Source organism: Periplaneta americana, chromosome 10, assembly GCF_040183065.1.
Source record: "Periplaneta americana isolate PAMFEO1 chromosome 10, P.americana_PAMFEO1_priV1, whole genome shotgun sequence".
In the NCBI taxonomy this organism is placed as follows: Eukaryota; Metazoa; Arthropoda; class Insecta; order Blattodea; family Blattidae; genus Periplaneta; species Periplaneta americana.
Window position 1 is genome coordinate 40,822,432 of NC_091126.1, and position 22,801 is coordinate 40,845,232.

The 22,801-nt window shown below is 35.4% G+C and overlaps 1 protein-coding gene across 1 annotated transcript in view; it reads left to right on the forward strand.

The window, feature by feature from the left end:
• Positions 1-22,801, forward strand: part of LOC138707358 (cell adhesion molecule Dscam2-like) — a 1,214,496-nt gene that overhangs the window by 1,170,905 nt on the left and 20,790 nt on the right. Inside the window, exons 26-29 of the mRNA XM_069836640.1 lie at positions 4,778-4,936; positions 9,932-10,162; positions 12,165-12,289; positions 18,441-18,645. Of these exons, the coding sequence (XP_069692741.1) occupies positions 4,778-4,936; positions 9,932-10,162; positions 12,165-12,289; positions 18,441-18,645 (720 nt within the window). The remainder of the gene's footprint in view (positions 1-4,777; positions 4,937-9,931; positions 10,163-12,164; positions 12,290-18,440; positions 18,646-22,801) is intronic.

The following is a 22,801-nucleotide window of genomic DNA, read 5'->3' on the forward strand; positions in this document are numbered from 1 at the left end:
TCGTCAACACATTCACTTCTTGCATGGTGGCGCTCCTGCACACTTCAGTCATACGGCTCGCTGGTACTTGGATCGAAGGTTTCCTGATCGATGGATAGGTAGAGGTGGCCCAATTGCTTGGCCTCCACGCTCACCTGATCTAAACACTCTCGATTTCTACTTGTGGGGCCATTTAAAATCATTGGTTTATTCGTCTCCGGTGCCTGATTTGGAATCCCTTCAGAATCGAATTGTGGCATGTTCTGAGGACATACGCAATACTCCTGGAGTTTGGGATCGTGTTCGCAGGTCAATGAGACATCGATGTGAGGTCTGTGTTCAAGCAGGAGGTGGACATTTTGAACATCTTCTGTAATGACAACGACCTGCAGAAAGAAAAACGTTCCGGTGAATTTCAATGTTGTGAAGGCCATAACTCGGAAATGAAGCATTTCCGGACACATGTTGTAATGAACTATTTTGATTGTCTACATGTGGGAAATACATACCTAAAATTATGCCCCGTATTTTTGAAACACCCTGTATATCGCTTTCGAGTGCCGCAGAGCATTGAAACTTGCTCAACATATAAATAAGATAATATATATTTATATATTATTTTAATGTACCAGTACATATGATGTTTCCATGCTGATATTCTGCGTCTGCCTTTGGATAACGGAAATTTTGCATTCTTTCAACATGTTGTTCCTATTTCTCTCTGTATTTTGCTAATTCTGTTATTATATTTTTAACCTTTAATTTTGCTCTAATATCTTCATTTCTCTGGTGGTCTAATCTTGTAAATCTTAAAATTGATCTAAGTAATTTCATTTGAGCTGCCTGAATTCTAGATTTCTCTCTTTGCTTTATGATCCACGTTTCACTGCCGAATTTTAGCCTTTGTTTTGCTATAATGTTGTGTAATCTGTCTTGAGTTTCTTTTAACATTTGTTTCCAGAAATGTATTTTTATAATTCCATTTACTGCATTATATTTATGTAGTTTCTGTTCTATGTCTTCATTTCCTGAATTTGATGTAATATTCCCTAAATAGTTAAATGATGACATTTGCTCTAATATTTTATTTTTCACCACACTTTTGAATCTATATCTTTTCCTTGAAAGACCATTGATTTTGTTTTGGATGTGCTTATTGTCATTTCATAATCTACTGGAATTTCATTCAATTTTTAATTGATCTTTGTAAATTATCTTCACTGTCTATAGAGTGGTAATTTCTATTAATGCTTATTTAGTTTTATTCCATAATTTCGTACCAAAGGGAGCCATGTTTCTATTATGTAATTGATATATATATTAAACAGTATCAGTGCTAGAGGGCATCCTTGTCGAATTCCTTTATTTGTCATTATTTTTTTTTTTGTAAAATTGAATTTTGAACTTTATTTTAATTTTTGTGTTCATGTATAGACTCTTAATGTTTTTGATTAACATTTTAGGAATATTATTCTCTTCCAATACTTTCCCAAGTTTTTATCTCTTTACGTTGTCGTATGTGTTCTCATAATCTATAAATAAATTAAATTCTTGCCTCTTTTCTATGATCTGCCTTAAGGTAAAAACTAGGTCTATACATCATCTTCCTTTCCTGAAAGTATTTTCCTTGGAAAATATTCCCCTTAAATTCCATGTTGCTATTTGAAGATTCATAAAACTTTTTCTAAGCTGTGGTCATTATCTATTTTATCAATCCAATTTTTACAGTGATTTCTGCCAGTAGTAAAAATATCCTGTGAGTGGGGAACGAATCAAAGCAGAGTAAGATCAGTGAGGAAGCTGCCTCTGACCTTGCATGCTTTTCTGTCAGTGTATGGGTTATTCCATATGAAATCGATCAGTAAAAAACCTGGCATTTTTTAATACTCTCATTTTTTCCCTATTTATACAAGGTGCTGAGGAGAGTGCATTTTCAAAACTATACTATCGAAAGTCAAACGGTGTTTGTACTATTGAGCGACAAATTTAGCTTATTTTATAAAAACAAGCCTTTTTCAGCGCTCAGAACTCTGGAACCATTAACTGCAGAACATTGAACGGGAGCTCATTTTGAAGCTGACATTTAATAGGTTATGAGAAGAAGTAATACTTATTTTTATTGTATACAGAGAGACAGATAATCTGATTTTACTTACTTTTAGGCTTTTTGCCCATTTGTAAAAATGTAAAAATATTGAGAAAAACCCTTGCATTATTAAGAGGGACTTCGGCATTGTTTGCTTAGTGGCTCGGCAATAAGTTTCGAAGGTATTAAATATATTATTTTCACATGCCTAGACTTGAACGGTGCAGAACCCCACACACTGGCCGAAAGCTTAAGATAAGCGAGCATTGGGCGTCATTTTAGTCCTGTGTTTATGAAAACTTGTGATAAAGCTAGCCCAGCCATGACTGCTAGACGACACATCACTGTTTGTCTCCTGGCCTTGCTTGTCTCGACTACCTACAGCCAACTGTTTAGTTCACTCTCGTACTATTTATTTTCTTTATTTGATATTTTCAATACTTTCTTATCAACGGTGCACCAGTAAAAAATATGTGCTTATTTGTACTTTCAATGCAGAATCTAACCATATATTTTAAAAATATTTTTTCGTGGGCAAAGGCGTCTTAATGAAGAAAAATCTAAATTTCTCCATTTCCATAAAAAGTAAGAAAAACTGTTTACATGTCAATATAAACTATAATTTCTCAGCATCAAAATAAACCATGATTTTGATCATTGGGTGAAAAGGTTTCGGAGCCACAACAGTTTAAAGTTGCTAATTTTATGAAAAAAAAAAAAAAAAACGATAAATTTAAATATTTTTAATTTAAACACTATGAAGTTCTGATTCCTCAAACTTTGCACAAAGCATTGTATCACAGTTGTCAACGGACAGAAAAAGTTTCATTGTATTTAAAAATTGCAAGGTCAATTTTCTCTATATGTCGGTCGATTTGAGATGGAATAGCCCTTATGTTCCCTTAGCCAAGGAGGTCCAATTTTAGGGCACTGGACACTCACCTTTCTCCTCTTCTGTTTGCTACAGCCAAACTGCATTGCTCAGGGACCACAGTATGGACGTGGGAGTAGGATTTACCAAACAGTGCTGCAGATTTTGATGCAGACAGCATTTCTCAGGATTTCTGGGCTGCACTTATCGACATCGAGTAGTCCCTGAGACCTTATTTGGTACTTGGTACCTTGGTATTTCTAGGGTTACTCAAAATTAAGAAATGATTATTTTATTTTCACATAAACTTCTGGTTCAGTTATTTCACTGTTGTTGCCGTGAAAAATAAAATGAATAATTCAAGCTATTCAGAGACAGTTGATGCGTGATTTTTTTTTTTAAATTCATAAAAAATTATTTTGCCTCCACAGATGCAAATTCGCCTTTTTGAGTGTTACTGTGAATATGATAGAGATTGCTCGAGTACATTGAGAAGTTTCTGGATTGAAGTACAGACCCTGCATTTTGTCATTATTGTGGAAGCTTGTAAAATAATTTTGAAGTTATTCAGAAATATTTTCTTCTGAATACTGTTCATTCCCTATAACAGGCATCTCAAGGCCAACGCATAAAAGTTGTTACAGAGAGCAAATGTAGATACCGTGGTCAGCTGAAGAGATAAGCGGAGTACCCGAAGACAGCCGATCGTTGATTCATGTTACAAGCATGAGCGAGCTAAGTGTAACTGTTGCGGGAGAAATGCCAAATTTATTTTCTAATTATATAACAATAAGTAAAAAGAAGACATCTGAAGCATGAAGAACTCTACACGTTACGTAATTATTTAAGCACAAGGAACTGGCCACCCTACCCCATTATCTCCTGGCCTAGTTACCTCATAAGTGGCGCCTTGTTGGTATCACTTGTGAGGTTCAGACGTGTCTTCGGACAGTTGACTAAACAACAACAATACTTCATTTCTAGTAAATGGTTTTTGGTATCTTTCTTTTCTTTTAAGTTTGTAGTATATATAATAAAATAAAATATAATAATAATAATAATAATAATAATAATAATAATAAAATTACAATTATTAAACTTGTTGATTGTTAAAGTACGTATTCTTATGATATGCCAATATTAATATATTCATTACAATAATAGTTAAATAATATATTTCGTAATGTTTTCAATAATTAAAAATAACCAAAACATCTTAGAAATTCACAAATAATTATTTAAAATTAGGAGTATTCAAATCTTAAATCTGGTTTCAAATTCTTTTCTCAAGTCCTTCAGTACTTCATTATATTTGTTACACTGGTCTTGATTCAAATTAGGTAACAATAAATTTTAGATTAATAAAGTGGTAACAGTTACCCACTGAAACTTGCGACTCCCACAATTTCGCTTTCCCTACGAAAACTTTTATTTCTTCGTACATTTGCGGTAGTAAGGACATTCTTTCTGCGGAGATGGACACAACATCGTAGAGGTTGCAGATGTTTTTTTCAGACGTCGCGGTCAATGACGTCATCTGGAGATACACGAACTGCTCCCGCATCTTGTTCCACTCTTACATTAAAAAAGAGAAAGAGGAGGAAGTGCTCCGAGAAGGCCCTATTGAGATGTCTGCCCTAGAAGAATGTTATTAAGATAGAGGATAAAAATGGCGACTGTGTTTGAATGTATTAAATTTGATTTATATCTAAATATATCCCATTCTTTTATGCATATAACTGTATTATTATGTTTCTATAAACATTCTTTTAAATCTTACTAGACTTTTGAACGACCCTATATTTTAAGCATTTCCAATTTTGATTGGGTTTCTGTTTCAGGTCAGCATCAGCATTCACCAGGTCGCGATATTATCACCAACGCAGGGGAGAAGGGTGGAGCTCCATTTTACATGGACACACAAGTTGTGATCCCTGCCACTGTGTCTGCTGTTGCAGTACTGGCAGCTCTTACAGCAGTCGGTTTCTGTCTGCGAAGACGTAAGCACGCTTTTGTTATATCTTTGTCTCCATGTTAACAGTCTTGCTGCCATGAGGGGTAATAGGATTACGGTACCCCACTGATTATTTTTCAATATTATTTTAATTTTTCTCTATATTTCTTTCTGTAATTCCATGTATTTGTCCGTTATATGTTTATTAACAATTTAAATTAAGAATAACAAATAATCTATATTAATATGTAATTCACGTTATTCAACTGGGGTGATCTTGTTACCCCCCCTGGGTAGTCTGTGTCATGAAAATTTTAGGATATAAAATTCAATATGTAGCTTAAGTTTCTTCATTTCTAAGTTAATCTGCGTCCAAATTATTTTATTTTGTGTTATTTATAACAATAAATGTTATATATTTATTTATATTATCATGGCTTTAGTTCCAAATTTGTTATATATATATTTTTTTATTTTTGTGTGTTATGGTTTTTCTGAAAGTGATTTTGTTTGGAATAATTATTAGTGGAGCCTATTTTCGAGATGCTCATTGTAGTATAGGTAGTGTTCGAATATTTGAATTTCAACAAAGAACTAAAATCTGATTTATTAGTTTTATATTTTTATTTATTTAATTTTTAGAACTTCAAATTTTTTTTATTTTATTTCTTTATAAACAAATGTTTTTGAGATGCTCATGGTTGTATATATGGTATTCCAATATTTAAATTTCAAGAATTAACTGAAATGGTTTCCAATTTATGTTATGTAGTCATTGCTTGTAAATGTGTTTTTCACCATGTCAAAACTATATAGCAGTGAGGAATTTGGTCCACACCTGTGGAGTAACAGTCAGTGCATCTGGCCGCGAAACCAGGTGGCCCGGGTTCGAATCCTGGTCGAGGAAAGTTATCTGGTTGAGGTCTTTTCCGGGGTTTTCCCTCAACCCAATATGAGCAAATGCTGGGTAACTTTCGGTGTTGGACCCCGGACTCATTTCACCAGCATTATCACCTTCATATCATCTTGCTCGCCTGATCTCTCTCTCTCTCTCTCTCTCTCTCTATATATATATATATATATATATATATATATATATATATATATATACTGTCTGTCCTGCTTCGGTGGATCACTGCCTCGCACGTATTTCATAACACGTACTAATACACAATAGAACCAAATTAGGGTGCATTAGACAACCACATGTACTAACACAACACAACACAACACAACACAATGCCCTACAACCAAATTAGGGCGCATTAGACAACCACATGTAATGTGGTTTTTTCATTAAACAATACTCACCTGTTAACTTTCCACTGTCCTCGAACACAATAGTCACCAGAGCCTCGTTTGCTCTTCAAATTCTCCCTGCACAATTTGAGGAAGGAGTACACGTCTTCGGTATGGCTCATCACGACACGTGGTTCCGTCTGTACACGAAGATGGACACGGAAACAATGAAGCTCTACCAGCGCACGTTAACACTTATGCCACCCCCGCAGTCAACCCCTACCAAGCTAAATTCACAAGCCCGCCACTTTATACCCACGCTATTTGGTCATTGTCCTCAGCGCCATTCCTTGCAATACGTTATGGCAGTTCCCTTGAACATAAATAGATTCATTTTCCCTTCTACCACTAACTCGCCTCAGTAGCCGAGAGGTCTAAAGCGTGACCAAAAAGCGTGCGTACGTTTCGCGTTTTGTTAGGAAGATACTCTGATCGAATACTAGTCCCTGCGAAGTCATAAGAAAAAAAAGAGAGAGAGACGGGAAGCAAGAACAGAGAAGGAGAAGCTAGAGAGAGAGTGACAGAGGGTGACAGGACGAAGTTCCTCTTTTGCTTCGTAGATGCAGCATTCACTCTTTTGTTCCACTTTTCTCCACTAGATGTTACCCCCACCCAAAACCCCTATTTCCACTCTTTCCCGCTAGAGTGTGTGGTGAGCTTGTAGGGGAAAAGTGGCAAGGGGTCGTGGGCGGAGCTTAGCATTCGCTGTTTTACGATTTTCCCCCACCAGCAATCAGTTAGAAATTCTTTGAGCTTCTATTATCGGACAGTGAAGAAATATTGTCACTGAAATAAATCGCAAGTCTTAAATATGCGCCAATAAAGTCTCTTGTAGCTCAATGTTGTTTTCCTCAGTACAAATCAATTTTTAGAAGCAACAGAGAATCATTGTGTTTTCAAACTTCAAAATGATAACTGTTATACACTGTAATGGGAAGAATTAAGTTGGCTTCCATCTACCACAGCAGCAGTTCCAGTCCACTAACCCAGGTGAGTTTTACAGTATTATATTTTTAATTCTGGTATTTGTTGCTTTAAATTTGTAATTACAGAAATAATGATGACAGAGAACGTAATTCCGGTTTTTTCATTATTTCATCATTTTCAGGAAGTTTTGGATAGTACATATTTTCTGGGTTATTAATGCATCTATCTCTGTTTTAAATCACATAATTACATATTTTGCATTTTTAAATGCATAACTCTCTGAGCCCTAGCAATTACATACCCAAGTCTAATTCAGTCTAAAAGGCTAGGAGAGAAGTTGGGTGTACATACATTGAAATGAAGTTCAGAGAACTTAAGAATCAGGTCTGATAACAGATCAAAAGGTGGCTGAAAAGTGATTAATGTTTTTTCATCATGCTTATGAGTAGGGGGTGGATGTTGATGACCTAAAATTCTACTTAAAATGATCATTAAAATGCCCTTAAAATAAGGAAAAATGGCATAAAATTAAAAGAAAGTGACATTTAAATATTATTCACCATACTCGCACCACAACTTCTTAAAAATTAGTCACCTTGTTTCAATGACTGCCCTGCAAATCTCGGAGAGAGGAGGCAACTTCCTGGAATTTGGCTAAGAAAGAACATGCAACAAAATGAAGATTTTAAGGGAAAGCTATAGATTTTAATGAGTATTTACAATGTGTTTCAGTCAGGGGTGGTCCATGTCAGTGCCTTCATTCTCCGTCTCCTCCTCCTCCTTCCGAGCTTCACTTTTGTTACCAGATCTTCCACATGAGGGAGTGTAAATGACAAAACAAATTGTGGGCGCAGTGTGCATTCTTGCTATCTTTGTGTTAAAAATACTGTCTACTACAGTAGACATCCCTTCCGAACCATGTTGAGGACACAACGTAGGCCACTGTCCACGACATAGTGAAAGTTTTCTCCCTTCCAAACATAAATTCTAAAGACACCCACGTACCGACAAAAGAACAGTAGCAGTCAAAGTCCTCACTTAAACTAAGCTACTGTCAAGCATTATATTACTTCCGTTGTGTGAAGTGAAGCCTTCAGTGGAATGAGGGTTGAACTTTAGAATCTGTTCCGAACTATAAAACTCAAATTTGACTGTTATTCACTTATTCAGTAGGTAATTACTACTGACCTATTTGGCAGTGGCGGCTCCCGCATATTTCTTAAGAGGAGGAAGGAAGTTAACTGCACAAAATGACACCTTCTTGAATGAAACATGCTACAAATTAGCCTACATGCATACGTGTAAGAGCAGATAGTGTTCGGGTTGGCTTCCTTTTTGTATAGCAATAAGCTGTTCTTGTGAACTGAGTTTCCTAAATAATTGTCCAAAATATAATATGTTTTCACTACCATTCATTGTTGAATAATTCCACAAATTAACCATTACAAGGAAATTCACAACCTCGCAGCATTTTCGCATAAACTACATACTTACACATGTTGGAATAGACCAGCTACTAACATGTAACCAGAACCGTTTTACTGAAGCGGGAATGGAAAATAATCTGTTAGGAAAGCGAGAACACTGCACCCACCCATGTGGTCTGTGTTGCCACATGTACATTTTACTTGTTCAGTATCGCATGCTCTTGGAGAATGTCAGTTCTTGTAAAGTCATACTACCATTATTTTTCAAAGCTGCCCTTGGCCGATTAATTTTTTTATGTTAAAAATAATGTAGTTTGGAGTACTTTCAATTTCAAATGTATTTGTACAAAACTGACAACTTGGATGTTGGATGTTGTTTTGTCTAGTAGACAATGAATGGAAGTGAATTTCAGTGGCCAAAATGATCTACGATACTAACGTAGAACTATTTCCTCTTTGTTTTATACAAACACGACTTTAACTTTCAAATACCTCGTAAGGCAAATCATGAATAGTATACCCTATACATATAAAGTGGAATGAATAATATATTTTCATTTATAATTTTAAAAAAAGTTTATATGGTGTCTTATAACTTTGCGTTAAAACTGTTTTTATTGTGCCTCCTCCTAGATGTGTTATAATCTGGTTTAATGCAACTTCGTTAGATAGCAGTGGTAGCGAGCTTGCTGCACAACCAGTCGGTTTCTATTTCCCGCCCATGCACTGATTCAGAGGAGGATCTCCTCCCTCTCCGTTCATTTACGTGCTTTAAAACTCTGCTTCTTTCTCTGGCCGCTAGTGTGCTGTTGTCTATGTGTATTAACTGCAGTAAAGGAGGAAAGGATTGGCTTTCCTCCACACAAACAATCTCGCATCCTTCTCACAGTTTTCTACAGCACATGAGCGCGCGTCGTTTAAAACTCGATCAACCAAGGTTTACTTATAGCTGTGAACTTAAAAATTATCGAATCTTCCTCGAATTTTAAGGCACATATTTTATTTGGTATTTACTTTCAGAAGAAGAAAAATGTGAGGAGGACGTTCCTCCCTTCCCTCCCCCGAGGAACTGCCACTCCTATTTGGTTAGAAAATGTTTTAACAGGCATGTCGGTAAAGAAGAAAGTAAAATGTATACCAAATGATCTAAAAGTTCTTCAAAGTATTAAAAATGACCAAAAAATGCCGAAAAAAAATATAAAAATTACCTATTAATTCAAAAACGTTAAAAAATGCAACATAAGAAATTACTTTTTTACGTTGATATTAACGTAGAAAAGATTTCTATATTAATAGGCATCGTCCTAATGTGAAAAATAAGAAGATGACTTTTCGTCAACATCCGTCCCCTACTTATGAGTAATTATTCAGTTGTGCTAATTAAAAAGTAACTAATTTTTGTTTCATATTTTCAGTAGATACCTTGTTATTGTTTCTGATGTACCTTTACTTTGCAGGACCAAATACAGCAGGTGGAGCTGGTGCAGATGCCAGCTCTGGGCTACAAGACACGGCTGCTGCCTTAGACAACAAGCACAATTCTGAGCAGCGGGAACGCTACTATGCCACTGTTCGCAAGCCTGCACAGCTGCAGTCCCCAGGTCTCGAACGAATACCAGGTACATGCCCAGGCCCCCAGGGACACAAAAATGTCTGCGAGCCTTTTGCAGAATATAAATAAAACATTGAATTTTCATTTATGTTATAACAATTTATCAACTGGGGTTTCGCAGTAATTAAGGCACAAATTCATTACTATGTGAAATCTAGTGTCATGGGTTCGAACCTCGTGTAAAGTACGTGTTTAGCATTTTAACATCTTGTGTTGTAGTCGACCTGGTTGGCGAGTTGGTATAGCCCTGGACTTCTATGCCCAAGGTTGCGGGTTCAATCCCGGGCCAGGTAGATGGCATTTAAGTGTGCTTAACCTCTGCAGTTCTGAGCGTTGTTAAATAAAACATAACATTTTTAACATTTCTTGTGTTGTATTAGTTGAAGTTTCGGTGTCGTGTTAATCCCACATCATGGGCCTTCCAACGTATTTTCGTTTAGTTTTAGGCTTTTAAAAGTCTAGTTGGATTTGCGCCTTGGTTCTTTAAAGGATTTGTGAGAATTACTCTAACCCTTGAAAACAGTGGCGGCTGGTGGTTTGAAAATATGGTGGTGCACAATGGATATCGAAGAGGAGTTAAACATACTGTACTTTACTTTCAAGTTTAAAACCGTGTATACATGAGGGCGTATACATATAAAGGTAATTTATATGCAATTAATAAGTAAAATGACTAAATACAAGCATACCTATTTAGACAGAAAGTCCAAAAGTGGAAGGGGTCGTGGGCGGACCTTCTACGTTCTCTATATTGCGATTTACCTCATGAAAAACATTTTAGCACAGAATCGTCATCAGAATGCTACCAACTACCAAAGTTTTCGTTCATAAAATTCAAATGCAGCTTTCATAGGCTGTCGGGAGATAGCAGCACTTATTGTCAGAATGACAACTCTTAGAACTTTAAGCAAAATACAAGCTCCTTTATGTATTGTGCCGTTTGTGTGCCTGTAGATTGAGAAAGTAATATGCGAAATATGCGATTGTTCGTTGCACAAGACGAATGAAAATATTTTTCATGCTTATTACTTCGGACAAATGTCTAGTTGAAACAGATACTTTCTCAGTGAATTTAGTTTCTTCTGCACTGACGTTGGTGTCCATGCCAGGGAGTGCGACAAACCATTCTCAATGAGGAAAGCAGTATACCACGCCTCTAACCCCCCCTGTTCCCGCACTAGCCGAACATCTCTATAAACTGCCTTCCATAGCTTTTCAACATCTCTGCAAACCAAGAGGTTCGGAGGCTCCTGCAGACGTACAAAACAAGACGCCATCTGCAGATAGTCATGAATGAAAATTGTAAAATAAAATTATATTTTTAATAGTAACAAAGCCGGGAGATTAGCAACATTACTGGGAGGTGTACAAACCTGCAACCTCCTTGAGAAGCCGCCACTGCTTGAAAAGGAAATAAAAGTGTGGGATACTGGTATAGTGAGGATCAAATCATGTAAAGAAACACAGTAACCCTATGCAATCATGCGCCATATCCCTGCCAGCTATAATACCTGTATTACATGAATGATACAGAAGTTTTTTTCTCGATTACTTACGGTACTTTGTTATTCAAGAAATGACTACCGGTATGTAACTCGAATACAGAGTGAACAAATATGACATGATTTACACTGTCCTGAAAAGATTCTATCTGATAGCCCAAACTAACGTAAATTTCATTTAAAGGTACAAAATGCCTATTATGGGAGAAACATTTGTGCGCATTGTCAAAAATCAGTTTGACTTGAATTAATTTCCCTCTATTATATGACAAAATCTTCATTAAAATATTTGAGTTGTGTTTCTTTATCATTTAAGAGTTCGGGAACAGTTCTGTCTTTGGAAAATGATACATATCTCGAAATTACCACGATCGAACAAGCGTGAAAATGTAACTCGGTGTCGTATTTCCAGTTACGGTTCCTTTGTTCTTCCCTCCGAGTCTGATCTGAGTAGAATGTGTTTTCAGTCCGAAGCAAGATTGATGGGCTCCAATGCACTACTTGCAGAATACTCAGAGGATATCTACCCATATGCAACATTTCATTTGGCAGAACAAGAAACCATGGCAGCAAATCCTCAACTTCAAATGCAGCAGGTGTTTGGTTATGAAGGTCATCCTGTCAGTAAAGAGGTAAGATATGATTCTATGTTTCCACAGTCATTGAGTTGTGAAGAAGGATTTGGATTCTGTAACTGCGTGTTCCAATATTTCGGAATTATCAGGTTCGTATGACTGAAGACCTGAATTGTAGCATATAATGTTGTGTCTATTTTGTTTTGCCATCCCAGAAAATCCAAATTCTTCTTCGGATATTATTTTGTTTTGACATATTAAAATCGTTAGTTACATGATAGCTTGTCTGAATACATTAACTGCTACTGTCAATGTTTCATTTTACCTTCTTATTAATGAAAATATTATAATGCAACGAAAAGCAATTTCGAGATGTACATGAAAATACAGTAAAGTGGGGTTATTCTGAAACACTGATACCGAAAAAGTGGCTTTGGAAATGTACACTATTTTCCTGTGTAGAACTATATATTCCAAACGAATTGATAGACGTTTATATTCAGTATCAACTACTGTACTGAATTTATCTTCGAATGATTCAAATGAAATATGTTTCACCAAAAATTAATATGTCGTTATTTGAAATCCAAAACACAAAAAGGCAGTGAACTCGAAATGGTTCCTTTTTAAATTTTGTACCTTGCTTAAGATGAAATTAATTACACTAGCAAGGGAAGGGTTTCGGCTCGAACACGAATTTTTGGTTAAAAATTTCTACATAGGCTTACCTCACAATGGTGATGAAGACCGTAAAAGCATTCATTTGTGTAACTCTCTGTTTGGTTGATATTGGTCAACATACTTCTTTAAAAATGTACATGAGGATTCTCTATAAAATGCATGAAACAGCATGGAGCAGAGCAATAAGCACAACACGCAGAAGCAACACCTGAACAATCTTCTGAACCACACTCCAGTGCTGAAAAATCAAGTGCCACCTGACTTACATTTTTGAAGTCCGAGACTTGTTGAGGATTCACGTAACCAGCTGACTGCTAGGAATACTGAAGCATAGGGCGGTATACTGGAGCAGACAACTGGTTATGAATAACAGAGTGCATTTTCATTATAAACACTCGATTTTCCAAGTTAAATTCTGGATTCTCAGCAAGAGTCCTCATGCATTCTGTTATCCTCCGAGCATATATTTTGTATTGTCTAAGGAAATAGATATTCAGAGGCTGGAAATATTTCGTTTTTTTAGGTAGAATGATCATACATTCCATGTCTTAGCCTTGGAATAATTAATTTATTAAGGTTGTGTCCTTGTGCGCATTCAGTGACTCACACAACAGTGTACATTTTTGATTAGCTGTAATATTTTCAGACAGAACGTTGGAGAAAAATGTTCTTAAATGGGCTCTAGACATTTTACCACTCGCACTAGCTTCTAGGCTAGGCTAGGCTTACGGGTAAGGTGTCCCATCCCTTAACTTGTGCAGTGCTCTCCCCACCCCTCAACTTGTGCAGTGCTCTAACAGACAAACCACACATTACACAAACGAATGCTTTTGGGAGCTTTATGGAGATGTAAAAATGGGCCTGTATACAAATTTTGGATACGAAATTCCTGTTCGAGCCGAAACCCTTCCCTTGTAGGTGTTGGGGCAATTGTCATAATTACGGAATGAAAATAGCTGATTCTTATGAACATCAATGCACTGATTCCAAAAATACCATTGAATTTTTGTATCAGGTTTACTATAATTCAAAAGATATTCAAGAAACAAGAAATTCTACAGTTTTTAAATGTCTGTTGACAAGTGGTACCTCTAAGGACAATGAAAAACTTCTTGTTAAAAATGGTAATAAAATTAATTTATATAAACCATTTGAAATATTAAAAATAAAAGTAACACATACCTCCATAGATCTTAAATTGCTTGCTTCTTGGCAGCCTCTCTTGTCAGAATTGCTGTCCCTCTTTAGAAAGCAGCAATAATTCACACCATTGCAGAATCTTAGTGACCTTGATAACTAGTTTTTCCATTGTGACTATGTCCTGATTGAAACGTCATCACTGCTCATCACTAGTAGTCTTCATATTTTTCGGGAAATGTTCTAAGTGCAAATAGAGGAAATGCACTTCAGTGATAGTCAACAGCACATTTCTTTATAACATTGTAGTAATGTGTTCATGGAAAGTTGTATATCCTGCATTAATAACATTTTGAAGCCTTCTCTCTTCCAAAAACATAAAAGAATTGAAACCTATAAAACACTGGCGAAACCTGTTCTCATGTATGGAAGTGAAGCTTGGACCATACGTAAATGTGATGAACACTGAAGCACTGCCAATGAAATGAAGTTTATAAGAAGAACTGCTGGCTATAATACATTAGACAAGAAGAAAAATTTGGATATTTTGCAAGAATTAAATATTGACACAATTTTAGAGAAAATTCAAAAGTTATAGACAGAAATGGAAATCTCATATATTCAGGATGCCTAGGACAAGGACACCACACCAAGCACTAAGCTACCACTCTTTAGGAACGAGATCTTTGGGCCATCTGCTGAAACGATGGAGTGAGACCATAACAGGCTACCAGGCTTAATATGTGATAGGAATAATAATAATAATCCATCATCCTGACGAGTACTAGGCCAAGTGGCCTGTTACTCTCTTGTTTTCTGTCCATCTCTTTTCAGGTCTGCCAATGGATCTTTTTCCCTTCGGTCGATAATTTAAAATTGTCTTTGAAAATATGGTGTTGCTCATTTTCTTGACGTGATTTTTCCAGTTTTCTTGATATTCCCAACTGTATTCCATCACTGGTTCAACCTCGAGTACCTCCATGATATCCTTATTCCACATGTGGTCGAATTTAGTGTATCCTGCAGTCCTCCTCATGAATTTCATCCCACATGCTGTTATTCTGCTAATATAATGAGCTCTTAAGGTCCATGTCTCACTCCCATAAGAGAGAACTGGTCTTGCGAGAATATTATACAGGCATAAATGAGTGTATTTCTGAACAATTGCAGGCTTGAAAACACTATTGATTATGCTCATAGTTTTAGTGTATTTGTATATTTTCTGGGTAATAATAATAATAATAATAATAATAATAATAATAATAATAATAATTCATTCATTCATTCATTCATTCATTCATTCAGCCTAGGGCCAATAACAGTTCAGCACAAGATAAAAGTTAGCACAATATTTACAGTGTACAAGGAATAATAAATGTGCGTACAAATAATTATTAAAATTACAGACAAATACAAATAAACAGTAATGACAAAATGAATAGATACCGAAATACAAATAATAGATACAAATAATTATTAAAATTAGTACAGTGAGATAATTAAAATAATGGCAATTAAATAAAATGAATTACAAATGAATTAATGAAATCATATAAATGAAGACTGGAATCATATAAGTAGTATTGTAAAGATATGCAAATGACGAGAATAGTATGATACATATCTCAACAAATGGCATAAATTAATAAAACTGACATAAAAACTCAAAAAGTATATACTACACATTGAATGGATCCAAGTTCAATCCATGCAAATTAGCATATTTAATCATCTGCAGACCGGAGAGAGAGATTTAGAATTCATATTATAAAACATTTTATGAAATCTTAAACCCTTAGCAGGAATACGAAGACTGATATTGCTGATGAATGATTCACAATCAATATCACCCTTAATGACTTTACAAAAAAATAAATAATCAAGATCCTGATGTCTGGTAAAAACAAACTACCTCAATTGAAATATTTGCAATTAATTTCATATTTATAATCGGAATTTGGTAAAAATCTATAAGAACACAAAAATAATAATAATAATAATAATAATAATAATAATAATAAGGGTAATAAGGATAATAACGATAATAATGATAAGAATGATAATAATGATAATAATCAGGCTTCGAGACTTTGAACCCGATACAATAAGTTTACTGTGCATGCACTATAGGTTGTTGACTCGCTGCAGATAGACAGGTAGATAGAGATTTGTTGAGGTAACAATGTTGCTATTCAGAGTAGAGTACGGTAGTATGGGGGAACACACACATATGTACATTCTGAAAGTAAATATACATTACACAATGATAATGTCAAAAGAATGTGAAAAGCATTTATTCTCCTCTCTTTTATAAGCATTTGTGTTTAATTATACACAGTGTTAATGGTGGAAATAAGCATGTAGCAATTTAAATTTTTTCATTTATCCTATTGGTCGTCTTCAGGAAGTGCAGTTACAGTACCGAATTGCAATGTACCTACTGTTATTGCAAGTTATCTTGAAACTTCTGAGCAGGGGCAGAGGGAAGGAAGCACGTAACGCGGGTGGAGCTAACTGAGTTGTTTGCGCATGCTCCGCAGCATAATCTCTTGTCAAGAAACATAGTACCGTACTATTTCCTTCACTGCGTACCAGTAGTGTTAACATGGAGCAGCAACCACAGGGTAGTAATTATGGTGAAATCACACCACCACAGAGAAAAAGTAACGCTGTTATCCATAGCCGAGAAAGAGAAATTATCGCAAATATAATAAAATCAAGTGTTGCGAGGAGGAAAAATTAAACAAATATTTGCTGGAACCTCTTGCTAAGGGATATAAGAAAGCGGCTAAATACTCTGGCAAAAGTATTAGTTCCGTGAAGAGAATTAAAAATAATACTGAATTACAACCGAATGAACCTCACACTACTCCGGGAAAGAATAGGTATGTAATGTTTAGAAATTATTGCTATAATAGTTATGTACAATAGTGTCTGTATTGAGAGCGACATAATGAATTACTGTTGCAAGTTATTATTTTCTTATAGTTCTACTAAACATATTATTTCATTCCAGAATTAGACTTGTGTAAAGTTGAAGTGGACGACTTCGATCAACATGTTATTCGGGATACAATCGAAGAATTCTATCGTGTTCAGAAAGTAGTACCTACGATTAAGAAGATAATTCCGAATGGATGATGCCATTGGCGAAATAATTAATTTTGGAACAAGCGATGATGGCAGCAATGATAGGGATATGGATTGTGTATAATTGTAAATTAATGTAAATTCAAATAATAAGCCTGTAAAATATTGTTATAAGAATATGTATATATTAGCTGAAGGTGTAAGTCATGCAGGCCTATATAATGTACAGAAGTAGCTGTAGTAACTCCTCCATTGCCGGTCCCCAGCCCGGATGAGAGAGGAGTGTACACACGATTATACTGTATTTAAATACTTACTCATTACAAGTTAATTAAAGCTTGCTACGAAACTATGTTCTCCTCTCAAAACCGGAGTATCGAGAGAAGATGATGTCTGTATTGAACCAAGTTCTTTTACAGTAGAGAGCTGTAAGGTAAAAGAACCAACGTTTTTTGAAAAGAGTCACGTTACTCGAGGGAGGGGCATCCTTGCCGTGCCATTACGTTGATGAGTACACGCCGTACCGAGCAGTTCCAAAGACAGACTTAGGGGATGTAAGGTTCAAGATAACTTGCAATGACAGTACTACAAGATACATTTTCAGTGTCTCAAACGTAAATCTTTTTCGGTTATCTGCCAAAGTTTGTACTGTAGAAAGCTATGCTCTATGTCGCATGACGTGATAGGAGCAAAACGAAAAAAACCTAACATCATTGCAGTCTCTAAGAGACAGTCCTTTATTCTCGGGTGACTCTATGTCCACTAATTTGCTGTTTATGTTATTTTTTACATAAAATTGATTTCCATTTCTGTTTTACACATTCAGTAACCGGTGTACTTGATGTCTCATTAATTCTCTGCATCATTTTCTACATTAATTTGAGGGCTTCCGGCATCCCTTGCTCTGACTTCTCTGTGTAATAGTTTCAGACACAGTTTGTATGAAAATCAAATTATTCGTCAGAACCTTCAAATCCAGAGCGTTTTCCTTAGCATATTTGTTGGCATACATTCTACAGTACCCCCACCCACTGTACGCTTTACCACTATACACAGTACGCCGTTATGCGGATTTCCCACTGAACTGCTCTATTGGGTCCGAAGTCTCGAAGCCTGATAATAGTGATAATAATGATAAGAATGATAATAATGATAATAATGATAACGATGATAATAATAATAATAATAATAATAATAATAATAATAATAATAATAAAAGGGAACTGAATTGTTTCGAAATATGACGTAAAATGTAAAACGAAAAAGTATGTGTTACCTGTGTGATACTCATTCCTTACAGTGTGATGCTGAACATCATTTGAAAACCAGATCTCGGGCGGGTCGAAAATCTAAATCGCACAAGTCAGAGAGTGAAGAGTACGACAGCCTGGGTTCTGACAGTGACACAGAGCAGGGAACTTCAAGCCGCACAGAATCGTCAAACCATCTGGACGACCCGGGCCCTGGGTCAGGCAGGGCTGGCATGCAGAGACCAGCCCATCACAGTAAGTTAGTATTCCTTTCCTCATTCTGTGTTTATGTGTGAACAGTGCTGTTGTAGTCTCGAGCTTCGGTCGCAAGGTGACATTGCCGGCATATCCACTTTTACATGGATGACATCTACAACTGAAGCTTGAGACTTAAACTATACTGTGAAATATCTTTTACTTTATTTCGTGTGTTACATTAACAAAATAAAAAATCTTTTACTTTGACTGCAGTTTTAAGAACTGAGATGGAAGTACTCATATGATTTAAATTAATATTCGTTGCTTCCATGCTTTAAAATCTACGTGATTTCCATTGTCAGTATACGAACTTGGAAAACTTGTTCCTCTTATAATACTGAATCTAAAATGTCGAGATATCAAGTTATATAATGCGCCAAGTTGCAATCAAGCATTGTAGAAAGTATAGAATACTGTTAGATGTTCGAATTCTGTATACTGTACAGTTTATCACATATGACGCAATCGCCTACTCACATCACCCACACAGAAATAAAAAAAATATATATAAAAAATTTGGAATAGCAGTCATGATAATATAAATAACTATATAAAATTTATTGTTATAAATAACACAAAATAAAATAATTTGGACGCAGATTAACTTAGAAATGAAGAAACTTAAGCTACAGATTGAATTTTATATCCTAGAATTTTCGTGACACAGACTACCCAGCAGGGTAACAAGATCACCCCAGTTGAATAACGTGAATTACATATTAAAATAGATTAATTATTTGTTATTCTTAATTTAAATTGTTAATAAACATATAACTGACAAATACATGGAATTACAAAAAAAAAAAAAGAAATGTGGAGAAAAATGAAAATAATATTGAAAAATCATCAGTGGGGTACCGTAATCCTATTACCCATCTTGGCAGCAAGAGTGTTAACATGGAGACAAAGATATCACAAAAGTGTGCTTACGTCTTCGCAGACAGAAACCGACTGCTGTAAGAGCTGCCAGTACTGCAACAGCAGACACAGTGGCAGGGATCACAACTTGTGTGTCCATGTAAAATGGAGCTCCACCCTTCTCCCCTGCTAAACGAGGCAACGATTTGCTCGGACTTCTTTCTAAGGCCGCTCCTACGTCGTCTAATTTTTCCTCGGTAGAATGCTTGGTTTTCTAGTTTTCTTTATGTTTGACATGGATCCAGTCTCTTTGAATTTTTCTGTTAATCTGCATATCGTCGATTTATTGGGAACATGCACACCGGGAAATATCTGTATAAAAGCAAGCTGACATTCCACATTCAACTCTGTTCTTGCATAGTTTAACATAATAACACTCGTTGCTCCCTGGTGTATAACATAGTGAACGAAACTACACACAATAAGAATGAACAAATGTGTACTCAATCACACAGCAAACGAAATTGAACGAGGCTGAGTAATACGCACTGTTTACAGCTAAGGCGCTGGCAAGACTAATCTTGTTACGAGAAATGGGCTAGGCTGCCAGCTGCGCAATCGGTGAGTGCTGCCTTCCTGCCAAGCTAATGCTTTCCGAGCAATGCTGTAGACCTCGAGTTGCATCGTATGTGAGAAACCCGTTATAATATGACAGCAGTATGCTCCTTTTAGGGTGTATGATATGGTTTCGTTCTTATAAGAATTTCAAATGAGAAAATGCAATGCTGCATGAAACTTGGACAGTATAGATGAATGTAATTATTGTGAATGGACATTTTACTGTAGATAAAGGTAGGATATCCACTTACCTAAATATATTTTAATTTTCGTAACTTAACATAATTTTGTGACTAATTTATAAACGAAAAAATAGGGTGAAGTTAAATACGCCTACAAAATACATGTCTAGAAAAATGATGTGAGTGGAAACGAGGCAGGAGTACAGAGTTTCAAATTTCATTCGCGAAAATGAAAGTAATATTTAAGATATGCTAAGATTGTGACAACTTACTCTGTTGCATAAGTCATGCTACGCTACTGTTTATGACTTTATTCTTACTCTCAGTGAGACTATGTTATGGGAAGCGCCAGTGGGAGAGTGGTTTTGGTTGCCTACTGTCCCACTCATCTGCCCCACCACTTCCACAAATATTGAAAGTGCAGTTGAAATTTATTTCAGAGTACTTCCAATTCAGTTTACCGATAATTTATTATTATTATTATTATTATTATTATTATTATTATTATTATTATTATTATTATTATCACTACTGCTCCTGCTGCTGCTATGTTTTGTTACTTTTAAAGCAACATGGCTATTTGCCGCATCTTTTATCATTGTGCACAAAACAATAATGTTCACGTTTCAATTTTCATTCAATATTAGCTTCATCTTGTTTACTTTTGTGCAGTGTTTACGTATATCACAAGTGGAAATTGTCTCAGTAGTAATGTTTTAAAACTACGAAAAATTTTCCTTCACTATTAATTATCTATTCCGGTACCTATTTCAATAGTATAGGACAAATGAGGAGGGCTGCATTTTTCGATTAAGCTCTGGCCACCCAATGCCCTCACAAATTAAAAATGCTTGCGCAACCACTGTTAGATATAGACATTATAGTCGAAGACAATAGAAATAGTTTTTTTCTAGTTGGTGTGAGCATTGAGGTACTTGTGTAAAAATGTGTGTAAATTGTTAAAAATTGTTGTTCTAAAAGATTATTCTGCTTAATATTTGATGAGTCCTTATGCTCTGAGAAATATTTCCAAGAATTTAATGATGTTACTGATTTGAATTTTTATTTTATATCAAGTCAATCATTTAAAATCTAATAAAAAACTCTTCAAATAGTGAGCTTCAAAAGAGGATTTAGTTACGGTATAAATGTGTTTGGTTATTCCATATACAATATAATATACTGCAATAGTATAGTAAAATGTTAACTTCTGCGTGGAATTTGAGAAATAACTCTTGATAGTTGAGTAAATTTTTCTTTATTTGATGATGTATTATTATGTTAATAATCATTTAAATTACCCTCCCTCCTTTTTTTAAAAGTTTTGCAACAGGTCTGAAGGTGAGCAAATCAATGGTTTGTAATATTTCGTCACAGAAAAGTAGATCATGATATTTCCCTTTGTTTCTTACCCCTATCATCTGAATCCTTTCATTTTTAAGCATGGCACGTGTCCCTAAATATTGGTGATATTTGAGTTTATCTTTAGCACAGATTCTCAAAAATGTAACTTCTTGTACTATCTTCGTTCTGTTTAAAAGCTTCTTACTACCAACCCCTTCTTCTGAGAATTTCTTACAATATTGATAGGTTCATTTATGTGAAATAGCAAACAGATTACCATATTAATATGAATTTAATTTCGAAAATGGAACATAATTCATTCTGTAATCAACAAAATAAAATTTAACTGTTGTTACATAATAGTTTTAAGTTACCAATACAAGCGAAGTTAATGATTAAATTTTATAATAGATAATAAATTTAATGAAAATTGAACATTATGCAAATTTAATATAAATTATGAAAACAGGTTATTTCTCTACCTACTATAATAAAGTTTTCATTCAAAGTAATACTCATTCTACTGAGCGAGATGACTCAGTGATAAAACACTAGACAGTCATTCAGGAGATCTCGAGCTAAATTCCTGGCATCAGCAATTAAATCGGGGTTTCAGTGGTTTCCTTAATTATAGATAATTAGGGATCTAGATATTTAAATTATTTAAAAGGAAAATGCCGGATTTGTTCCCACTTCCGCTACAAAAGAAGAAGAAGAAGAAGAAGAAGAAGAAAAACAAATAAATACTGATTTGTTAGACCTGAAACCAGTGGTTGCTTGTAAATGGTAGGAAAATGGAAACCTTATGAGCCATTCCCAGCAGACAGTTGCGATATGACCTCGCAGTTAAAGCAACCATAAATATTATGTGACGCAACAGCCCATGAAGTCCAAGGCTGACCAGCCAGCTGCTGGTCTCATGTTCATATGCCTCAGCAAACATGAACGATCATACAACTAGTATGGTGGTAACATATCAGCACGATCATCCCTCAGCCATTGTAGTTGCTTTTCAGAACTGGATTTCGCTACCTAGCATAGTTCTTCAAAACCATCACTATGCTTGGTAGACACTGGGCATATACACTGGCCGAAATTTCCCCATGAAGACTGGAACCTGCGAGCATTCTGTAATGCGAATTCAAGCATGA